Raw genomic sequence first — 22,144 nt, forward strand, 5'->3', positions numbered from 1 at the left:
AAGCTGTGCAGCATCTAGGGAACATCCAAAGAGGGAGGCTACCCTGATGCTAACTCACCGGGGACACTGATCTGTCAGATGGCTATAACCACATATGCAGCACAAATACTGATACAGTTACACACAGGCTTATTTTAAGTTAACACAACTCCTTATGATACAAACGTATACGGTACAGGTGAGAGAACATTTATTCATTCATATCAACACTGCAGCATGTAGCTGGGTTCAGAATGCTGGCTACATACCAAGGTTTTGTGCATGATTTGCACAAGAAATTACAGAGATTACATGTCCAACTGCAGTAATTGCATGTGTAAATTATGCACGAGCATTTTCCCATGCATTTCTACAGATGGAGCCCACAGACACCTTTCCCTCTCTGAAAGAGCATATCCATAACCCCAGACTGTGTGATGGTGATTCTCTTACTGAAGTCCTGCTCGGCGTGCACATCCTCTCCCTCCAAACCACTTTTGGGCTCTGTCCCTGGTCTGCTCCCTACAAGAAAAAGGCATAACAGGAACTATTTCAAGGCCATCAGCCACAAAACATGCAGGAATTCACCCAACAGCTGCTTAGAGAAGGGAAGGCGTTCTCAACATTTTTCTTTCTGAGCTCCCCGCCCCCACCCCCTCAATGCTATAAACATTCCATGGCCCACCTATGCCACAAAACTAGTTTTCTGAATAAAAAAGCTAGGACCAGCATTAGGGGGTAGCAAGCAGCGCAATTGTCTGGGGACCCATACCACAAGGGCCCCCAGGAAGCTAAGTTGTTCAGGCTTTGGCTTCACTCCCAAGTGGAAGGGCTCAGGGCCCCAGGCTTCAAACCCATACGGTGAGACTTCAGCTTTCTGCCCTGGGCCCCAGCAAGTCTAACACTGGGGCTGCTTGGAGGACGCCCTGCAACTTGCTCGCCCCGGACTCCTGGTTGAGAACCACTGGAGAAGGGGAGAACCCTACCCCTTAAGACTGTGTGTCCTTTTTGTGATCCACTCCATCGTTTAAAGACCAGTCACACAGGAATACCCTTAAAACACATGCATTCCCATGGCCATCAGCTAACCAGACTAGTAAAATGAGGCACACAGCCGTATAACGTTCACAGCATCTGGAGGGGCCTGAACATTTAACTCGCTATACAGCTGTTTGTGTCACCATTTGGTTAATTTAGCCAAGAAGGCCGAGCTGAAAAGGCCAGCAGTTTGAGCTCTGCTTCCATAACACTGATGGTGGGTTGCTCATGTTACAGTAACAGTGAGAGGGAGTCAGGATCTCTCTACGGGTGGGTGAATAAAGTGAATAAAGAGCTCTGAACAGAGCGCAGAGCATGGGGGCTAACAGGTATTGGCAGTTTGTTCTCTGGATCAACAGAGCTTGTAACACACACTGTTTGCCCAAGGTACGTAGGCTTGCTCTGTAGGAGGCACAGGACATTCTGAATCTGCTAGCAGAAAAGCAGCAGCGCAAAACCTTGCACTGTGAATGCCTGGCTGTCCGACAGAAGTAGGTTCTTGGGTGGAGAACCTGGTAAGACAGAGGTGACACGGGGGGAAACTGGCAGAATCCATGACCACAAACTATTGGGGGTGCCTGCTCTCCTGTCTCTTCAATTGCGCAGAGTCTCAGAGCTGATTGGACTCTGTGGTATTCCCAGACTCTCCAGCAATAACAGCCAGCCAGACCTTTGACAGCCCCTTCCTGGGCTGGGCTATTGCAGTGAGAAGGCCAGCCAAAAGCTCCAGTTGCTGCAGTATGCAGCAGCCCGTCTCCTAAGCAAGGCCGCTAGATGGGAACACATCACATCCACAGTCTATACCCTACACTGGGGCACCATCTAATTCTGTGTCTGCTTCAAGGTCCTAGCCCTCATCTTCAATGCCTGTGGCAATCTAGGCTGCGTAGCCTGGACTAGCTCTCACTCAGCATCCATCCCATAATGTTAGGAATGAAGGAGAACAATGACACTGAAGGAACAGAGGATAGTACTATCAGGTACTGGCAGCAGGATGTTCTGGATGAAGGGCACTGTCCTGTAGAACTCCCTCCCACTACAGATCAGTGTGGCCCTGTGCCTTGCCTCGCATGCAGAGCAAACAGCCTGGCAGCATATCTACTTCCAGTACTGCTACTAATTCTCTTATATGGTACCTAGACATCCCACTGCATGGCACAAAGAAACCAGCCAACAGAGACATTCACTCCCTAGGGCAAACAAAGGCTTTTAATCTACACATATAAAACCCAGTTTGGCACAGTGACAAAATATACTCACCATCTCTCGGGAGCTTGCAATAGGAGCAGGAAGATCTGTACCCCACAGTACACACTTTACACTGCAGTGAAAGACAGGCAGCATGAGGGAGAGACATTTAAAAGGCTATTGTAACAGCTGTCAGCATGTTCCAAAAGTCACAGTCACTGCTTCACTTTGAGAATGTAGCCAGGTTAGTTACATGAGCGAGTAACGCAAAGACTATGTCTACACTACAAATTACTTTGGTATAATCCACAGCCCTAAGCGAGGTAAGTTACACTGACCTGGTGTAGACAGTGCTATGGCAGCTGGAGAGCTTCTCCCGCTGACATAGCTACTGCCTCTCCTGGAGATGGTTTTATTATGCCGATGGGAAAGCTCTCCCCATCGGCATACAGCATCTTCAACAAACACGGTGCAGCTGCAGTGCTGCATGTCTAAAAAAGCCCTAAGAGCCTGAAGGAGACAGGATGAGTGACGTTAGCTTGCAGAGAGCTGGCACGAAGGGTGGAAGCTGGTGAGGCACCCTGAGAACAGCAAGCAGGATTTTCAAGTGGCTGAGGAGCACCAGTCCCATCTTTATTAATTTGCACCACTGGTTGCTAGAGCTGCATGCCTGGCTCCTGGGCAACTTTTCTAAGACTGGACACTCCTCCTAAAAAACAAAACCCAGTGAAGCAAGGACCAAGTCGCTCAGCACATGAAAAAGACTCTGCAGACCAGACCTCTCCTTGATTGCCAGCCACCCTGTACTTTGAAAGAATGCAGAGGTGCAGTTAGTTTTCCGTTTCTCAACTGATTCCTGAGGCAGGGAAGTGAAAACTCCCCCAACGTAAAGTGCAGTTTTACTGTGAAGGTATATCTACAGCATGGAGCCAACGCCAACAGAAAGACTGTTCCTGGCAGTGCAGGAACACCCCCTCCTGGAAGACATTAACTATGTCAACAGAAGCCCTCTTCCATCCATACAGCTGTCTACTGTGACATAGCTCTGTCGGTCCACCATTGACAGCCACGGCTATGCCAACCTAACTTTTAAGCGTAGACCAAGCCTCTCAATTTTGGGGTGGGGCATAAACAGGGGTCAGCAGGTTTTGACCCCCTTGCCCTTCCCAGATTGTTCAATGGGAGGGGGTCCCAACTGGATTGGAGGATAATCCGGGGGTGGGGGGAGACAACGACAGGGAAAGCAGGGTCCTGTAATGGAACAGGTGGAGACCCTCCCCACTAAAAATCTCTCTAAACATGGCATTGTGAGTTTTCATAGTTATGGATTCATAAATTCCAGTTTGATTTTCCCTCCCTTTCTCACAGCCCTGCAAACTACTCGGAGAGTCACCCTGGGCTCTTTCAGGCTGGTGTGGGGACACCAGGAACAAAGATTCCACTTCTGGGGACAACTGGAGAATTCCACTATCATCAAATCACCTTCTGACATCTGTGCCACCCCATGTACTAAGTGGTGCATCACAAATGTCAATGTAGGTCAAATTTATCTTTAACAATGGAACTTAGTTAGCAATCTGATTGGCGATGCATGAACCGGAGCAGAATCCAGCTCATTCAGCTGGAGCTGTGTTGACTGCTCTGTTAAGAGAAGCAATAACTTCTTTTGGCCATGGAGGTAAGCATATCCCTGGAGTGAGAAGGTGCCGTTTTTCCCGTGGCACTTCTCAAGAGCAGAGTCATATTTTGGGGAGGAACTCGCTCTAGGCATGACAATGAGAGCTGATAATGAGCAGAAGTAGGAGGTGATGCCTGGGCAGCAACTTACTATTTATAGTGACAGGTTTCAGAGTAGCAGCCATGTTAGTCTGTATTCGCAAAAAGAAAAGGAGTACTAGTGGCATGTTAGAGACTAACCAATTTATTTGAGCATAAGCTTTCGTAAGCTACAGCTCGCTGTAGCTCACGAAAGCTTATGCTCAAATAAATTGGTTAGTCCCTAAGGTGCCACTAGTACTCCTTTTCTATTTATAGTAAGTGCATAGTAACTTAAGCGCATGTTGGAGAATCAGAATTTTCCTGCACTACCTAAAATACACAGGGAGAAAACATAGGAAAGGCAGGAACTTCAGTGCTGGAACCGCACAAGGGGATCTTCCACAACTGAGCATGCATCTAACTCCACCTCACTACCTTCAGAAAGAAAGGGGGCAAGGGAAAAATAAGTGAAATAAATCCTCCATTGCCATGTACTTACACGTTTGCAGCGCCAAAATTCTGGGCACGGCGTGTACTCAAGGGTCACTTCTTTACCACCAATCACAAGGGTTCCCTGTTGAGACAAGGGAGTCAGTGACTAACATGCCAAACACACTAGGAAAATCAAAGGTGGGAAAGAGGCTAAGAAAGCCCCAGGATTCCAACCCAATGGGTTTTGTAAGCAAAGTAGGACAGCAAAAAAAGCCAAAATCACCAGCTCAATTACAGAGCTGGAAGTTTGCCAAGGAAATGAAAGCAGGGAACCAGCCTTTGCCCCTGCCATGGCAGTTGCACTGGACTGCTGACATGGTTAGTGCCAGAGCAGCTGGCCCAGAAAAGCTTTGGCAGCTCCTCAAAGTGCAACAGACAGAATACAATGATCCCAAGATAAACATACATGGGAATTGCTTCGACTCGCTGCAAAGTCAACAGGTTGGGAAAGGGGCAGCTGTCCAAACTGCTCCAACCCAGTCACATCCTTGTCTGCTGGATGGGCCTCAGGAGAGGACACCTTGCTGGCATAGACACTCGAGAAGGAACAAAAGGGAAAACACCACAACCAAAGACAAGAGGAATTTGGTACCTGTGTTGGCCTCTCCGTCCTTCCTCAGAACCTGGCTTTTCTCCAAGGAAACGTCCCACCCCATGGGGGAGGCTGTTGGCTTGGGAGAAGGCACAGCATGCCACCACGTGGAGAAGGCAGGTTTGGGGCTGACTTTGAGCGCTCAGGCAATGGCCAGACAAGAGCTGAGAGCACGGCGGGGGGTGGGGGGGGGCAGGGAGGGATAGAGGAGCGGACAGGACAATACATGGGGACTGTCATGTGCCTGATCCAACTCTAGCACATTCATTTAGAGCTTCCCCTTGGGAGAAGACAGCAGTCTTGGCAGACACTTGGAGCCCTTAGGGACAACAAGCTCTGCTGCAATACAGCTAGGTATATGGATTTAAAAGGGTAAAACTAAGGGAAACGTGAAAGTCCTAGATATCCACTTGGACCCGCCTCTGAAACCACTAAGCAGTGAGGACTCCCAGTGGCATTCATCACAGTCACGCAGAGCCCAGGCTTATATACCCAGGGCGTCAGCGCTCACAAGAAATCCAGAGATTCGACTTGCACCTGACAAAGAGTTTGGCTCTAGAATAGCTGGGAATAAGTCCCCTTCTCCTTTGATGCTGATTGGGCAAGGCTGTCTGTATCACCCCAGGTGGAGGATGGACAACCTGCACCCGACGCACACTGGCACATGGAGAAAAATCTCGTGCTTTCTCTTCATTTCATGCTCTGGTTTTTGATGAGGAACACTCAAGGTTTTTTTTCAGATGCAGACTATCAGCTAGCTCTAGAGAACCCTGGTGACAACAATACTTCCACTTCCTCTCTCCAGTTTTCAGCTGAAAAACAAACCATGCTCTCGGCATACACCCACACTCAGTTAAAGCCCCTTTTCTCCAACTACACACAACCACCACTAGTGCAAAACAACTGCACTGCTTCAATTTTTTTTTTGGCTTTTAACTGCTCCTATCTTCAAAATTGCTTCACCTGTGATATCAGAACCCATTACAGTACGAAGAGCACCACAAGAACAGCAAACACCAAATGAAACTAACGGATCCCACCAGCATGCTGGAGAAAGACAAAAGCACTTGTAGCTCAAATCATTACTCCAGAATGAACATACAACAGAAACCAATTTAGTTTGCAAAATCAAGTGCTCAACTCCAGACCTCCACCCGCTAGCTATCAATTTCTGACACCTGCACTCAAGCTCCTGCTCTCTGGATCTCACACCTGCTGCTCTGGTCTGCACTCACATCTGGAAGACACATTGTAGCATAAGAGAAACAGAGCACAGGTACAGTAATAAAGAGAGTAACCTTCGGCCTCCAACACACAGTGATGGTCTCCAAACACAATAAGCACCTCAGGATTTGTCACTCATGCTACAGAATTAAATTAACCCAGCTTGCTTTTCTTTTTAATTTCCTCATTCAAGACAATCATTGGAAGGCACCCTGCGCCTCACCAAACCAAACTGTCTTCTGGCAGTACCCGGCTACTGCAGGATGACGCATCATCTCCCCTCAACTCCAGGCTCACTTTGGTTTCTAACAAGTCTTTGGGGTGTTTGCTTCAATCCCAGCAGACACAAATTCAGAATGTATTTGCAGTGTGGTGGAGTCCACCAGTGCAACCAGCTAATCCAAAGATGGCTCTTGCTCAGGGTCATTAATTACTAGCGTCAGCTGCTGGAGTCCAGTTCCTTAAGATGTTTAGACTCCGGACTGGATTTTTGTTCTGCCTAGCACAATGGGGTTCTGAGGTCCGGTTCCCTTCGTTTGACCCTTTGACCACACTCCTGTCCCTGTTGTTCATTAGTTGTCCCCCGTAATTATTTGGTTTTCCAGGTCCTGTGGACCCCCCTTAGGCTGGGGGGGGATCCTTTAGCAGTGGGCGGGCTTTGCCCGCCCACTTCCTGGATCCCAACATGGACAATGGGGTTCTGAGCTGTAACTCGAGCTCCTATGCACAAAAGTAATGCAAATAGGTAATAATATAATAAAATAATAATAATAGTAATAATAATAATAATAGAGATAGTCTGTCTATAGCAGCACCTCAAAGTTACAAATACCAGAGCTACAAACTGACCAGTCAACAACACACCTCATTTGGAATCGGAAGTACGCAATCAAGCAGCAACAGACAAGAGGGGGAAGAAAAAAAAAAGAAGCAAATACAGTACAATACTGTGTTAAATGTAAACTACTAAAAAAATAAAGGGAAAGTTTAAAAAAAGATTTGACATGGTAAGGAAACGGTTTCTGTGCTTGTTTCATTTAAATTAAGATGGTTAAAAGCAGCATTTTTCTTCATTATTATAAAGTTTCAAAGCTGTATTAAGACAATGTTCAGTTGTAAACTTTTGAAAGAACATCCCTAGCGTTTTGTTCAGAGTTACGAGCCTTCATTCCCGAGGTGTTTGCAACTCTGAGGTTCTACTGTACCTAATGTACTAACATGGCTCCCATTACCATCATATCTGGGCACTCCACCTTCCAGAGAGGCAGGGCAGTCCTACTATCTCCACTGCACAGACAGGAGCTGAGACCCAGAGACTGAGGCCATTACACTACTGTGCTGCTGTAACGTCTCTTGTGCCGCCACTCTATGCTGGCAGGAGACACTCTCCCGCCCACACAGCACTGTCCACATTGGCACTTTTGTCGGTGAAACTTATGTCAATCAGAGAAGTGTTATTTTCACACCCCGACCCACAAAAATTTTGCCAACAAAAGTCCTAGGGTAGACGTAGACTAAGTGATTTGGCCATGGTCACACAGGGAGTGAGGCAGAGCAGGAATTTAACCCAAGTCTCCCACATTCCACACTAGCATCCTAACCATTCGGCCACCCCTCAGTGGGTGCAGGCAGGGCAGTGGGAGCTGGGAACAGCCGTTCATTGTGGAACCCCGAGTGAACCAGCAGCCTCTCCAGGCCACCTGACCCAGGCGGCTAATTAGCGTTCAGCGGGATTCCCTAGCACATAAACACAGCAAAGCACATTCCTGAGGTTATTTTGCAATGTTAATGCTCAAACCTCGTAGGCACTGGTTGCCCCAGAGAATGGGGCAGCCATAGGGAAAGGGGTTTATGGGACGGCTGATCCTCCTACAGCCACTGGAAGAGATGCACTGAGGAGAGCTGGATAAAACAGAAATGGACCTGCCCATCAGGCATCACTTTGGGGGTTAGGCAGCCATCCCCCTCTCACTTTCCCTGCAGCCTGCCCCCTGTGAGCCAACTGCTCTCCTCCTCCCACTGGGCCTGTCCCTGGCTGCCTGCTGGAGGTGCTTCAACAGCCCCACCGCCACCATACAGACTAGATAAGCTTGGCCAAGCTGACATCTGTAGCTCTTGCTGACACCTTCCTTGTGCACCCAGAGTATTGCGCTGAGACCCACAAGCCAAAGAACCTCTTCAGGGGTCACGTGTGGCACTGAACACAAGCACAAGAGGAAGCATGTACCTAAGGCTTTAAGGCAGAGGTAAGAGTAAATATGGGAAGAAGAGGGGTACAGAAGGCAAAGCTTATAGGAACACGGATGCCTCCTTCAGGCCTGACAGTCCTTAGAGGAGGGAGAACACTCTCTCTGGGACCCGTAACACACAGTCAGAGACAGGCACCTCCTGGAAAATGTCCTGTGCCTGAGGACAGAGTGGGCGTAGCAATAGGCAGAGCAAGGAGGTGGGCTGCACAACCTCCTAAAGGAAGCAGTGGCCCCGTCAGTGAACATCAAGGCAGATCTCTAGAGCAGCAGCCTGACAGATTCCTCAACACCCAGGTTAATGGCATCTAAGATATTGCAAAGGACGGGGTGGCAATCAATAGGGTTGTATACCTGTGGAGTTTGGCCAAGCCATGTAACAGTGCTCAGAAATCCCTACAAAGCAGCACCCCCACCCACACCACCTGTTGATCAGAGACTGAAGCCTGCTTTGCAGGGAGAGGGCTTGGGTGTTACCCTCAAACCCTTCACTCCATACTCCATCCACTATTAATCACCATTAAAAGAGGGGAAGTCGATATGCCAGCTCCTAAGACCTTCCACCAGCCACCACTACCTTTGCCCTTAGCTGGCACACTCCACCCGCACACCAGGCAGCTGTTTACCAATCTATACAGCAGCATCTGCAGTTATCATACCAGATCCCACGTTTGAGAGCCATACGGTCAGACGGCAACAGGATCACCATAAGCCATGCCACCATGACTCAACACCTCACCTCCTGCTGTGTAAGTCATGGACTGCGTCATTCAGCCGAGATCCCTCTGAGCTTTGTCACCAAACTGATGATTCTGGGCCCTTTGCATGGCAGCAGCACAGACCACACAATGAGAGTAGAAGGGAAGAGGTGTCCTAGCATCACCCAGTCCCTCTTGACTGAGCTCTACGCCCTTCACCATGCCCAGGTGAATCGTAAGGATGTCAGGGGGAGGAGGGAGAAGATTTTGATGTTGCCGATCATAGAACCATGGCATCAACTGGTCCCACGCTGGCCAAAGCAATGAACTCACGCTCAACCAACTCAATCTACTGCAAGCCAAGCAGAGAAGGTGCTGCCCTCTTGTGCGCCCAATATACTTTGCTGCAACCTGTAATCCCTATGGACAGAGGATGTTGCTGAATCCTTGGACTGTCATGTACAAAACATCACTAAGAAAGGTACCAGGATGAGGCCCCCGGAGCCAATTCACCTACTCAGAGCACACCAGAAAAGGCACAGGGCTCTGGCAGAGCTGGGAACCTGGCACAAAGGTCCCATAAACATCCGAAGCGGGGGGAGAGTGACTGGGTGGCACCCATCCCTCTAAGGACCCTGGGGAATCCGGCTAAACCCTCCACCCTATAGCATAGCAAGATCCCTACAGGGATCCAGAAAACCAGCACGTTGGACCCCACATGGCATGCAGGGGAGAGAGGTGGGAAGCCACAATGGAATCAGCATGATTTCCTATGAACTGCTCCAAAGGCATGGGCCACAGGTCCGGCCATCCGACTCCTTCCCCACCCCTGTGGAAAAACTTTAGAGCCGACATGGACCAATCCTAGTCCTCCTTGCAGGTGTCTGGAATCGTCCATTTAGGGTCCCTCTTGCAAGGGAGAGCCCCTGGTGACAACAGGCATGTGAGAAGCCATGGCCTCTGTCCCCCACAAGCTCCTCGCCTGGGAAACATGCACAGGTTGTAATGGCCACTGTAGAGGTCTGCTCGGTCCTGCCCGTGGGATTGGCATAGCAGCGGCTCCATACCGTGTCCCTGCCGTCCACTGTCCTCTGCCATGCAGCCAGAGGAGCCGAGACTGCTCAGCACACTTACTCCTCAGTGCAGATAGCGCAACGAGGTGGCAGCGGCCAGCAGGAACAGGGCGCACAGTTGCTGTTGCTGCACCAACCCCACAGGCAGGAGGAGGGGAGCTGGTGTGTTAAATGAAGTGTCAATGAGAGCCAATGGGAAGGTAGAACTTTTAAAAATTGGGAAAGAAACTTTCCCTTTTTCTGTTGTTCTCAATGCTATAAGCAGGAATGCTGTGTAAAGTCTGAACCAGATATGAAAACCATCAGATCATATCTAGAACTACTTTTAACAACCCAAATATGTAAGTAAATTAGGAATGTTCAAGAAGATGCGATTAGGTTTATTTCTGTTTATTTTTTAAGGCTTGTGGACTCCTCTGTGCTAACCCCAGATGCTATTGTTTGCTTGTAACCTTTAAGCTAACCTAAGAAAGCTATTTTGGGTGCTTAATTTTTGGAATTGCTCTTTTAAAATCTAGCAAAAGCCCAAGTTCCAGATGTATTTTCTTCCTTTTTGTTTTTAATAAAATTTACCTTTTTTAAGAACAGGATTGGATTTTTGGTGTCCTAAGAAGTTTGTGCATATGTTGTTTGATTAGCTGGTGGCAACAGCTAATTTCCTTTGTTTTCTTTCTCAGCTCTTCCTGCGCGGGGGGCGGGGAGGAGAAGGAGGGGCATGAAAGGGCTTGAGGGTACCCCACAGGGAGGAATTCCCAAGTGCTCTTTCCTGGGTCCAAGGGTTTTTTTTGTTTTTTTTTTGCATTTGTGTGGTGGCAGCGTTTACCAAGTCAAGGTCAGAGAAAAGCTGTAACCTTGGGAGTTTAATACAAGCCTGGAGTGGCAAGTATTAATTTTTAGAATCCTTGGGCCCTCACCTTCTGCACTTGGAGTGACAGAGTGGGGATTCAGCCTTGACAGCTGGTCTGACCCAAGAAGGCCCAGTTGTTTTTCTACCCAACCCAACCCACACCTGACACTTGTAGTCGGGTCTCATCAGGTTGGAGTCATAAGAACATAAGAGCAGCCACACTGGACCAGGCCAATGGTTCATCTAATCCAGTGTCCTGTCTTCTTACAGTGGCGCTTCAGAGGGAATGAACAGGGCAATTTATCAAGTGATCCATCCCATGTCTAGTCCCAGCTTCTGCCAGAGCATGGGGTTCCATCCCTGATCATCTTGGCTAAGAACCATTGATGGACCTGTCCTCCATGAACTTATCTAATTCTTTTTTGAACCCAGTTATACTTTTGGTCTTCACAACATCCCCTGGCAACAAGTTCCACAGGTTGATTATGTGTTGTGTGAAGTACTTCCTTATGTTTGTTTTAAAAATCCTGCCTATTCATTTAATTGAGTGACCACTGGTTCTTGCGTTATTTCAAGGAGTAAATAACACTTCCTTATTCACTTTCTCCACACCAGTCATGATTTTATAGATTTCTATCATATCTCCACCCCATCATCTCTGTTCTAAACTGAACAATCCATCTTTTTAATCTCTCCTCACATGGAAGCTGTTCCATACTCAATCATTTTTGTTGCCCTTTTCTGTGCTTTTGCCAATTCTAATATATCTTTTTTGAGATGGGGCAACCACAACAGTGTGCCGTATTCAAGGTGTGGGTGTACCATGGATTTATATAGTGGCATTATGCTATTTTCTGTCTTATCCTTTTCCTAATGGTTCCTAACATAGTTAGTTTTTTTGACGGTCGCTGAAAACTGAGCAGCTGTTTTCAGAGAACTATCCACAGTGACTCCAAGATCTCTTTCTTGAATGGTAACAGCTAATTTAGATCCCATCATTTTGTATGTACAGTTGGGATTATGTTTTCCAATGTGCATTGCTTTGTATTTATCAACACTGAATTTCATCTACCATTTTGTTTCCCTGTCACGCAGTTTTGTAACATCCCTTTGTAGCTCTTCACGGTCTGCTTTGGATTTAACTATCTTGAGTAGTTTGTACCATCTACAAACTTTGCCCTCTCACTGTTTTCCCCTTTTTCCAGATCATTGATGAATATGTTGAACAGCACTGGTCCCAGTACAGATCCTTGGAGGACACCACTATTTACTTCTCTCCATTCCGAAAACTGACCATTTATTCCTCCTTTTGTTTTTTATCTTTTAACCAGTTACTGATCCAGGAGAGGACCTTCCCTCTTATCCCATAACTGCCTACTTCACTTAAGAGCCTTTGGTGTGGGACTTTGTCAAAGGCTTACTGAAAGTCCAAGTACACTATATCCATTGGATCACCCTTGTCCACGTGTTTTTTAATCCCCTCAAAGAATTCTAATTGATTGGTGAGGCATGATTTCCCTTTACAAAAGCCGTGTTGACTCTTCCCCAACAAACCATGTTCATCTATGCATCTGATCATTCTATTCTTTACTGTAGTTTCAACCAATTTGCCTGGTACTGAAGTTATGCTTACTAGCCTATAATTGCCAGGATTGCCTCTGGAGACAGGCTGCAGGGCTCTAGGCCACTGCCTCAACACCACTTCCATTTTTCCAAGTTAGTATCTTTTTTATTTCCTATTCATACTTCTAGCCTCCCTGAGTACCACCTTTGGAGTATTTCTTGGTCTTCAGTGGTGTTTGCAGCTGCTCCCAATTTAGTATCCTCCACTGATTTCATCCCATTGCTTTTTACTCCCTCCCCAATCATTACTGAAGATTTTTAGTAAGGCTAAACCAAGCAGTGCTCCTTGTGGCTGTGCACACCACACGAAACATCTCCCCTGCGACTTGGCACATTGCTGCTTACCATCACTTCCCTCTGCCTGTGGCCCTTCAGCCAATTTCAAACCCACGTGAGCGTTCTTATCAACTGCAACTTGAATAAAAACCCACAAGGCTTTGTACCAGATGCTTTCCTAAAACCAGGATCTATCACAGCAACTATTTCCATTCACTGATTATGCCATTCTACATAGACATAGTCAAGTCCATGGTCTTCGTCCTTATCTTCAAAGAACTCCATGGCCTGACGCAGGGCACCTAAAAGACCATTTAAAGCTGCGGCATGAAGACTGTGGTTGACAGCTTTGCTCCTCTGGCACAACAGAACTCTCAACAAAGGGTAACACTTGTTGGTGCAGGAAACAGAACCTTCCCTGGGGGGTGGCCCAAGGCTGTGGACTAAACTCCCCCAGAATCAAAGGACCAGCACAAACTTCGCTGCTCCGCGCTCCAAGTGCAGGACATATTTCTTTGATCTTGCCTTTTCTTATATAAAACATACAAACATAGGTGTATCTATTAATAAATAAAACAAACCCTATAAAAACAAGACACTCCACTGCACACACTTCTCGCTCTGGGGAGAGGATGAAAGAACAAACAATGTGTGACAAATGTACAGTCATGTTGCTTAACATGCTACTGGAAGGCAGTCAGATATTACAAGGATGAGTGTGATATAAAAACCTTTATAGAAGTCTGTCTGGTGTGCCTGGTTCATCATAAACCCATGCTGCTTATTGCTTAAGGTTCCCCCACCCAATATAATGGGGGGTGTCAGGGTAGGAGAAGGTCAGGAATCACAGCAACAGCATTAACAGATTGTTTTTTCTAATACTGGCTTCTTTATTTTACAAGAGATTTAGGCTAAACTTACCATAAGACTGGAGAAAAGTGACAGTGGCACCAGACTTCTGCAATGATCCCAGCTCTCAAGAGACTTAATTGTCCATAGTTCAATTACCTGAGTCGCTAATTTCCTTAATACCCTGTATCAGCCAGACCTGCTGATTACATGCTTACTTTTTTCAAGTGCTTCTTTATCCAATCACTTCACCGCCGCCATCCCCGCAGTTCTTGAAGTTATTAGCTATTTTCACAAGGTTAACATTATTACTTAACAGGCCAAAACAGGCCTATTTCTCTCTCCTTCAGGACCCTTCTTCATTAACTGAGTTCAGCATCTCAGTGATTCTGAAGTCCTTATCTCCCTTGTTTCCTGACGGGTCTTCTCTCTCTCACATACCTTTTCCCATCCAAAAAAGATTCCACCACCTCCCTAAGTAACGCACCTCCTTCCTTAGATGTTTTTAAAGTCAGGCTTGACAAAGCTCTGGCTGGGATGATTTTGTTGGGGATTGGTCCTGCTTCAGCAGGGGGTTGAACTAGATGACTTCCTGAGGTCCCTTCCAACCCTGATATTCTATGAAAACAGCTCAGAGCAGTGAGGGGTAGCTAAGGGCTGTGTGCTGGGAGGGCTCCCCTGTGGCCCCTGTTTCCCGAGGGCTCTGCCAGTCACGGAGCCAGGGCCCCCCACCCAATCAGCTCTTACCGGCTGCGTGAGCAAAGCGGGCTGGGAGCTGAGGAGGAGCTTCAATCCCCTGCAGCAGCAGGAGACGAGGGAATGCTGCAGCTGCCTGCTCCGTAGCACTAGCCAGAGCAGCAGCTGTCCCACACTGCCCAGCTCTGGCTTTCCGCCTCCGACCTGGCTGGGCGTGGGGGCCTGTGTGGAGCTGCCCTGGGACTGCCCTACTCTTGCACTGTAGTGTTTTTTTTTTTTTTTGGGGGGGGGGGGGGGGAGGAAGTTGTAACACCCCCGTGTACCCCCAACTCTGCTCATGAGCTCAGGGCTTTTGCCCCGAGGGGAGCACCAGGGCTCGGAGCTCTGGAATTCAGCCCTGCTGCTCCTGGCTGCAACCCTGTGGGGGGCGCCAGGGATCAGGGCTTCAACCCTGCAGCTCCTAGCTTCAGTCCCGTGGGAGGTGCAGGGGCTTGGGCTCTGGGTTTTAGCCGCGGGGCCCCGTGGCCCCCGTGAAAGGGTTTGCGGACCCCCTGTTGAGAACTGCTGATCTAGACTTACCTCCTACATAACACAGACCACACGACTTTCCTGAATTAATTCCTGTTTGAACTAGAGCATAATTTCCACCACAACCTTTGATGAGTTGTTCCAATAGTTAACTACCCTCACTGTTAAAAAATTGTGCCTTATTTCCAGTCTGCATTTATCTAGTTTCGACTTCCAGTCACTGGAGCATGTTAGACCTTCCTCTGCTAGACTGAAGATCCCTCTATTATCAAATGTATTATAGACTGATCAAGTCGCCCCCTTAACCATCTCTTTGTTAAGCTGAACAGACTGAGCCTTTGAAGTCTATCGCTATAAAGAAGGTCTCCCAATATTTTAATGATTCTTGTGGTTCTTTTCTGAGCCCTCTCCAATTTATCAACATCCTTCTTGAATAGTGGGCACCAGAATTGGACACAGTATTCCAGTAGCAATGTGTCCAATGAACCCATCCCAGAAACCTCCTACATGCTTCCCAAGATACACAAACACGGGAACCCAGGCCGACCCATCGTATCTGGCGATGGCACTCTTACTGAAGGAATAGCAAGACTCAGAAACCAACCTCAAATCATGCACCAGAAAAATGGCCAAATTCCTCCAAAGCCATCTTCCTTCCTCCAGAAAATCTGCAGCATTTACAACTTCCCCCAAAATGCCATCCTTGCCACCATGGATGTGACTGCTTTATACAACATCTGTCCCCATGACAGCATTACCGCCTTCCTCAGATATCTACAACAAACAATATTCTGAAATCACCCTAAACACATTGCCAAACTCATCCATTTAATCCCTACCAACAACAACTTCACATTTACCAACAAACACTTTGTCAAAACCATGTATACTGGGATGGCTCCCCAGTATGTCAGTCTCTCCATGGGCCACCTTCAGGAAGAATTTCTTGAAAAGTGCACCACAAACACAATGTCGTCTCTGAGAGATATGGATAATATTTTTATCCTCTGGACAGACGACCTAAACTCCACTATAGATTTCAACTTCAGCCACCACTCATCCAAACCTATGGATTCTTTTTGGGACTCTTCAGTCTTCTGCCACGTGTGGATTTAACAACAGTACTGGAAACATCTCCTCATCTCTGTTCCTGTCATACTCTGGCTATATTATCTTTAATCCTCAAAAAAAATATTGGATTCTTGAAGTGCATTCTGTGAAACTGTTCCTTACCATGCTGAATTAAAAGTAGCTTGTGATCACCAGTACATTAAAATCTATATGAAATTTCACAGGTGATGCGACACAAAATAAACAAAACCACATGATAATGATATTCATGTGATTAATGGAATCTACCACAGCTCAACAATGTGTCATGGACCTATGACTAAGGTTAAGATTTTGTCATGGGTATTTTTAATAAAAGTCAGGGACAGATCACAGGCAATAAACAAAAATTCATGGAAGCCCACGACTTGTCCCTCCCTGACTTTTACTAAAAATACCACTGCTCCTGCAGTGAGAGCTGAAGCCGAAGAAGTCATGGAGGTCTGTTAAAGTCACAGAATGTGTGACCTCCGTGACAAAACCATATCCTTACCGATGAACAACAAGCCTGCACTCTTCTCTGGCCATTAAGCTTTCTCCACTGTATCTTAACATTCCAAACTGCCGAGGAGCTTTGCCTTTTCTTTTTTAAAATCAAGCCACCAGAGAAAGGTTTCCTTGTTCATCCCCAAACTTCCCAGTGAGGAATTTCCTCCTCAAAATGCAGTGGCCTAAAGACCCAGGACAGTCAATATACAGTCCTAGGCCAGTGAATATTTTAGGGTCCAATATGACTCTGCAAAGCTAGACATTGGAGCATTATACCAATGGCAAAGGGAAAAGCCTAACATTCCAATGGAAGACACAGCATGTGCTTCTGGTTCTAGGGAGTCCAGAGATATGGGAACTGAATATCACAATGTTAGTATATATGGGGAAACTATTTTAAGGTTATTTTTAAAAGCGGCAAAGAGTCCTGTGGCACCTTATAGACTAACAGACGTATTGGAGCATAAGCTTTTGTGGGTTAATACCCACTTCATCAGATGCATGTAGTGGAAATTTCCAGAGGCAGGTATAAATATGCAAGCAAGAATCAGGCTAGGGATAACAAGGTTATTTTTAGGTGTTTTAAACATAGTTGCATGTATCTTCTCCCTCAGAGGTCTATACAGTTGGATTCATGGTAATAGGAGCCTGGTCTTGTACTTGATAGGATATAACACAGATAGCATAAAGGATAGCTGATGGTATGGTGGGGTAAAAAGTTATTACTAGCACCCATCTGCAATGAGCTACAGAACTTGATTGCAAGTTCACCTTTTGTGAGTAATAAGCCAATCCCAAGCTCACTCCAATAAAATCTTTGTTCCATTTAGTATATACTAACAGAAACAGCACTCAAACTTATGGGAAAATACAAGCTCTATATAGTATATTTAATACCCCATTCAGTTTTTACTGATTTTTACCAAAAATTCCCAGGTTTTTCAAAAGCTGGTTTGGGGGGTTTATTAATTTATATATCACATTAGATGGATGTATATGTGTGAATAACAAATTAGTCTAAGTGTAAATGAAAAGCTGCCTATTAAAGTAAGGCAATGTGGTGGAAAATTAACATTACATTGTGTTAATGTACGGTTCATTACATAAACCACAGGATTTACACTGGTTTTACTTTCAATACTCATACTTTCCTCTATTTGCTGCTTTACTTTTGTTCTAGCGTCCCCTAATATGAATCCCAAAATTTACCCAGAAAACTATTAAGTTAATTTTTTCACCCATTTTTACCCTTTTAAATTTTTTCTAACAAACAGATAAATTCCTGGGAAATTTTAAACAAAACATCCAAAAATGAAAGGTCTTGACTATATTTTATGGTGACACAACACAACAAAGAAAAAAATTCACTGGTAGCCAAGGAAAATAATTCAAACTGGAGAAATATAAATTTATCTAGAAGCAGTAAGGATTCCAGAAGCAATGTTATACATCGGCTGCATTGGCTAGAAGTTCCAAAAACACCAGTTACAATAATCTATCCTTGGGAAGCTAAAAATATCAATGTTTCAATAGCCTTGTCAAGCAGAGGTAATAGTAAATAAGACATCAAAAGACTAAGCACCAGCCTTAGTGATAGAAACAAAATACTTCTCAAGAGAGAAGACAAAAGCAATGCAACTCCCAGGGTCTTGATGGTCAGACATGGTGAAATGTTATCCTCAGAGCACTTCATCAGAGAAAGCTCTGTCGAGGATCAGGCACCAGAAAATTCAGTTTTATTGGACTTTAATTTGCAAGCTCTTTGCCACTAAAGCAAGTCATGATGACAATGGGATGTTCAGCAGACTGACAGAACTCTGAAGTAAAAAGCAATGTTATCACCATAGTAAGGTTACCCTAAATCATAACAACAATAAGAAAGAGAATAGTGTCAGCATATGTACAGCCCACCCACAATTGCAAGGACCCCAACAGAGAAACAGTTGTAGCATGCCAGAACACGGATCCAATGGATCAGACCTCAGTCACCCTACAGGTATGGTCACAGATCACAGAGAAAAATCTTTGCTGGTGAGGAAGCAACAGGAGATACAAAAACTTTGGTCACCATTATGGTTATTATATCACTTCCTATCTTAGTGTATTTACTGTAATATTCCTGCAGCAGCTAAAGGGATTGTCCCCACCCCTAGAAAGGAACCTTGCCAATCCATACAAATGACTAGGAGAGCCAGTGCATATTACAAAATGTCTCTAGTAGAGGAACAAACCACACCTATGCTTAAAGTTGCCTCTCGCTTTCTTTTATAAGCCATTATTCTCAGTTGCTTACCACTGCCACACTTTAAACTTCATAGGCTGAAATTGTACGTGCTTGTCATGCGCCTCATGCTGTATCTTTTTTGTTCGGGGAAAAACCTTTTTGCCAGTGCCAATATTTTTCCCAATAATTTCTTTGAAGAGCTTCTAGTATCTCCAGCTCCAAGAACAGCAGTTACCATACGCTAAGTAATCCTATTTTCTTCAAGTATGTGTCAGTGTAGATCCAACTGTAGGCGAATGGCAACCAGCCTCTTCTAGACAGTGAGAGGGAGGAGTATCACTCATGTTAATTAACTAACGATTGAAGTTCTGCTCTTCTCTGCTTGGCACCTGAGCTCACGGCCATGTCGTGTACAATGTTTAATGAAAGGCAGCAGGTTGCTCCATGCAGCTGCCTTGCAAATCTCTGAAAACAGATAATTTCTTAAGCAGGCTGATGAGGTTGCCTACGCTCTGGTGGAGTGCAGCTTGACATGCAGTGGGAGAGGCTCACCAGCCAGCTGGTAACAGGTGGAAATGCACAATGTGATCCACTTGGAGAGTCTCTTAGAAGAGATTGCCTGGCCTTTCAATACATCCAATGTCGCCATAAAGATGGGGGAGAGCCAGAAGGGCTTCCTCCTCTCTAGGTAGTAGAGCAGAGCTCTGGAACCATCCAGTGCATGAACTTTCTTTTCTACTGAAGAGTGAGGTTTCTTGGGGTGTGATCTCATCACCGCCTTGTCCATGTGAAAGGACAGGTATGGCAATCCAGGTCCATAAGGGTCTGCATCTCGCTGACTCTCCGCGCCAACATGATGGCAATATTCTCTCTTTCTGGGCCAGGCTCTGAAGCTACTTGTAGACTGTACTGAGGCCTTGGAAGCCAAATATTTTAGTGTTCTTTCAGTGCATGAGTTCATTAACAGAGTAAATGTGACATTAGAGAGAAGGATTAGGGACAAGTTCTTTGTATACACAATGAATGCTAAGCTCAAGGAACTTACTCAAGATATCATTGAAGGTGTAAAAAGGACTCTGTGATCTTTTATGAAAGAGCAAAGAAGTATCTGCACAGCAGATATGACTTCTCTCAAGGCAGCCTTCACAGCAAAGTATCCAAGCTAGCTCCTAGAAAACCCATCTGGTTTTATTAGCTAACATTTCTGCATTTGTGGTCATGGTGGTGGGGCCAGGGAGGGGGATGTCCTGTATTCTGGGGATGTATCAGTGGCCACCCTAGCATCAGGGGGAATCTGTGGGAAGACAAAGGAGACCTTGAGAATACTGAAGGGAAAAAACATCTCTGGCAGAGATCTTATGCTCATGATACTCCTGGAGCAAAAGGCTTCGCATCTGGCATTTTCCGCTGCAGTGTACAGGTCTATGGTTAGGTCCCCTCACTTCTAGAATATCAGATCCAGGATGAATTTCTGCAGTGGCCATTCAAGGTTGGTTACCATGTTCCTGCTCAAGCAGTCTGCAAGGTCATTGTTGACCCCTTGAAGATGCAGAGCCAATAGGGTTAGTGTGTTGGTGACACCATTCCCTGAAATCAATTGCTTCCAGGCAAAGTGGGCACAAACACGTGCCTCCTTGTTTGTTGATATAGTGCATCATCAACATATTGTCCATCATGATCTGCACTACAGAGTTTTATAGAACAGGCAAGAATGCTTTACAGGCCAGCTTCATGGCCCTCAGCTCTAGGAGGTTTATATGCAATTTCAGCTTGCCTGGAGACCACACACGCCTTGCATTTAGGGTACATCTACACAGCAGCTGTATACGAATATGTACCCAGGGGATTGGGCAGGTTTGTATTCAGGCAGCAAGCCTGAGCCACCGCCAGTGCCACCAAAGCACTATGTTTAGCGCACTAGCTCTGCTCAAGCTAATGCATGCCTGTCTACCTGTACTGGGAAGCACACTCCCAGTAGCTGTGAGACATAGCCTGTCGCAATGCCCACAGGCGAAGTCTGGTAAGCAGCAGCATGTAAGTACATGGTGACACGTGTCCTTGGAGTGGTAGGCACATGCAAACCTTTATGGGCAGTCTCACCGGTGTCATGTAAAAGCTTGAAGGGACCTAACTGTCCCCCTGCAGATGAACTCACATTGACCAAGAATCAAGTCGAGTTCCTATGAACTGAAAGTGTGAGACACAATTTCTCATACTTCACTAGGAGAACAGGGAGAGCACTCATTCTAGGGCTGCCTCGGTCTCATTCTGGACTTGCACCTGACCAACCAGTCCTCCAGGTTCGAGAAGACATGAACCATCCATTTCCTTAGATGTTCTGCTACCACTGCCAGGCACTTTCTGGCACAGTCAAGGAATTATGATGTGATTGGAATAACAGAGACGTGGTGAGATAACTCACATGACTGGAGTACTGTCATGGATGGATATAAACTGTTCAGGAAGGACAGGCAGGGCACAAAAGGTGGGGGAGTTGCATTGTATGTAAGAGAGCAGTATGACTGCTCAGAGCTCCAGTATGAAACTGCAGAAAAACCTGAGTCTCTGGATTAAGTTTAGAAGCGTGAGCAACAAGGGTGATGTCGTGGTGGGAGTTGCTATAGACCACCGGACCAGGGGTGTGAGGTGGAAGCGGCTTTCCTCAGGCAACTAACAGAAGTTACTAGATCAGAGGCCCTGGTTCTCATGGGGGACTTCAATCACCCTGATATCTGCTGGGAGAGCAATACAGTGGTGCACAGACAATCCAGGAAGTTTTTGGAAAGTGTAGGGGTCAATTTCCTGGTGCAAGTGCTGGAGGAACCAACTAGGGGCAGAGCTCTTCTTGATCTGCTGCTCACAAACAGGGAAGAATTAGTAGGGGAAGCAAAAGTGGATGGGAACTTGGGAGGCAGTGACCATGAGATGGTCGAGTTCAGGATCCTGACAAAAGAAAGGAAGGAAGGAGAGCAGCAGAATACGGACTCTGGACTTCAGAAAAGCAGACTTTGACTCCCTCAGGGAACTGATGGGCAGGATCCCCTGAGAGAACAACATGAGAGGGAAAGGAGTCCAGGAGAGCTGGCTGTATTTTAAAGAATCGTTATTTAGGTTACAGGAACAAATCATCCCGATGTGTAGAAAGAATAGTAAATATGGCAGGCAACCAGCTTGGCTTAACAGTGAAATCCTTGCTGATCTTAAACACAAAAAA

The 22,144-nt window shown here is 46.2% G+C and overlaps 1 protein-coding gene across 4 annotated transcripts in view; it reads right to left on the minus strand.

Annotated features, from left to right (window-relative positions):
- The window catches only part of RBM6 (RNA binding motif protein 6), a 132,247-nt gene that overhangs the window by 22,896 nt on the left and 87,207 nt on the right, over positions 1-22,144 (minus strand). For 3 of the 4 annotated variants that reach the window (XM_007052677.4, XM_043552367.1, XM_037905176.2), the window contains exons 7-9: positions 4,463-4,537; positions 2,278-2,338; positions 433-501 (exon numbers count right to left, since the gene is read on the minus strand). In XM_007052677.4, coding sequence (XP_007052739.1) covers positions 433-501; positions 2,278-2,338; positions 4,463-4,537 — 205 coding nt within the window. The remainder of the gene's footprint in view (positions 1-432; positions 502-2,277; positions 2,339-4,462; positions 4,538-22,144) is intronic. The other variant, XM_043552369.1, reaches the window with a different exon arrangement.

The sequence above is a fragment of the Chelonia mydas genome, chromosome 7 (assembly GCF_015237465.2).
Source record: "Chelonia mydas isolate rCheMyd1 chromosome 7, rCheMyd1.pri.v2, whole genome shotgun sequence".
In the NCBI taxonomy this organism is placed as follows: Eukaryota; Metazoa; Chordata; order Testudines; family Cheloniidae; genus Chelonia; species Chelonia mydas.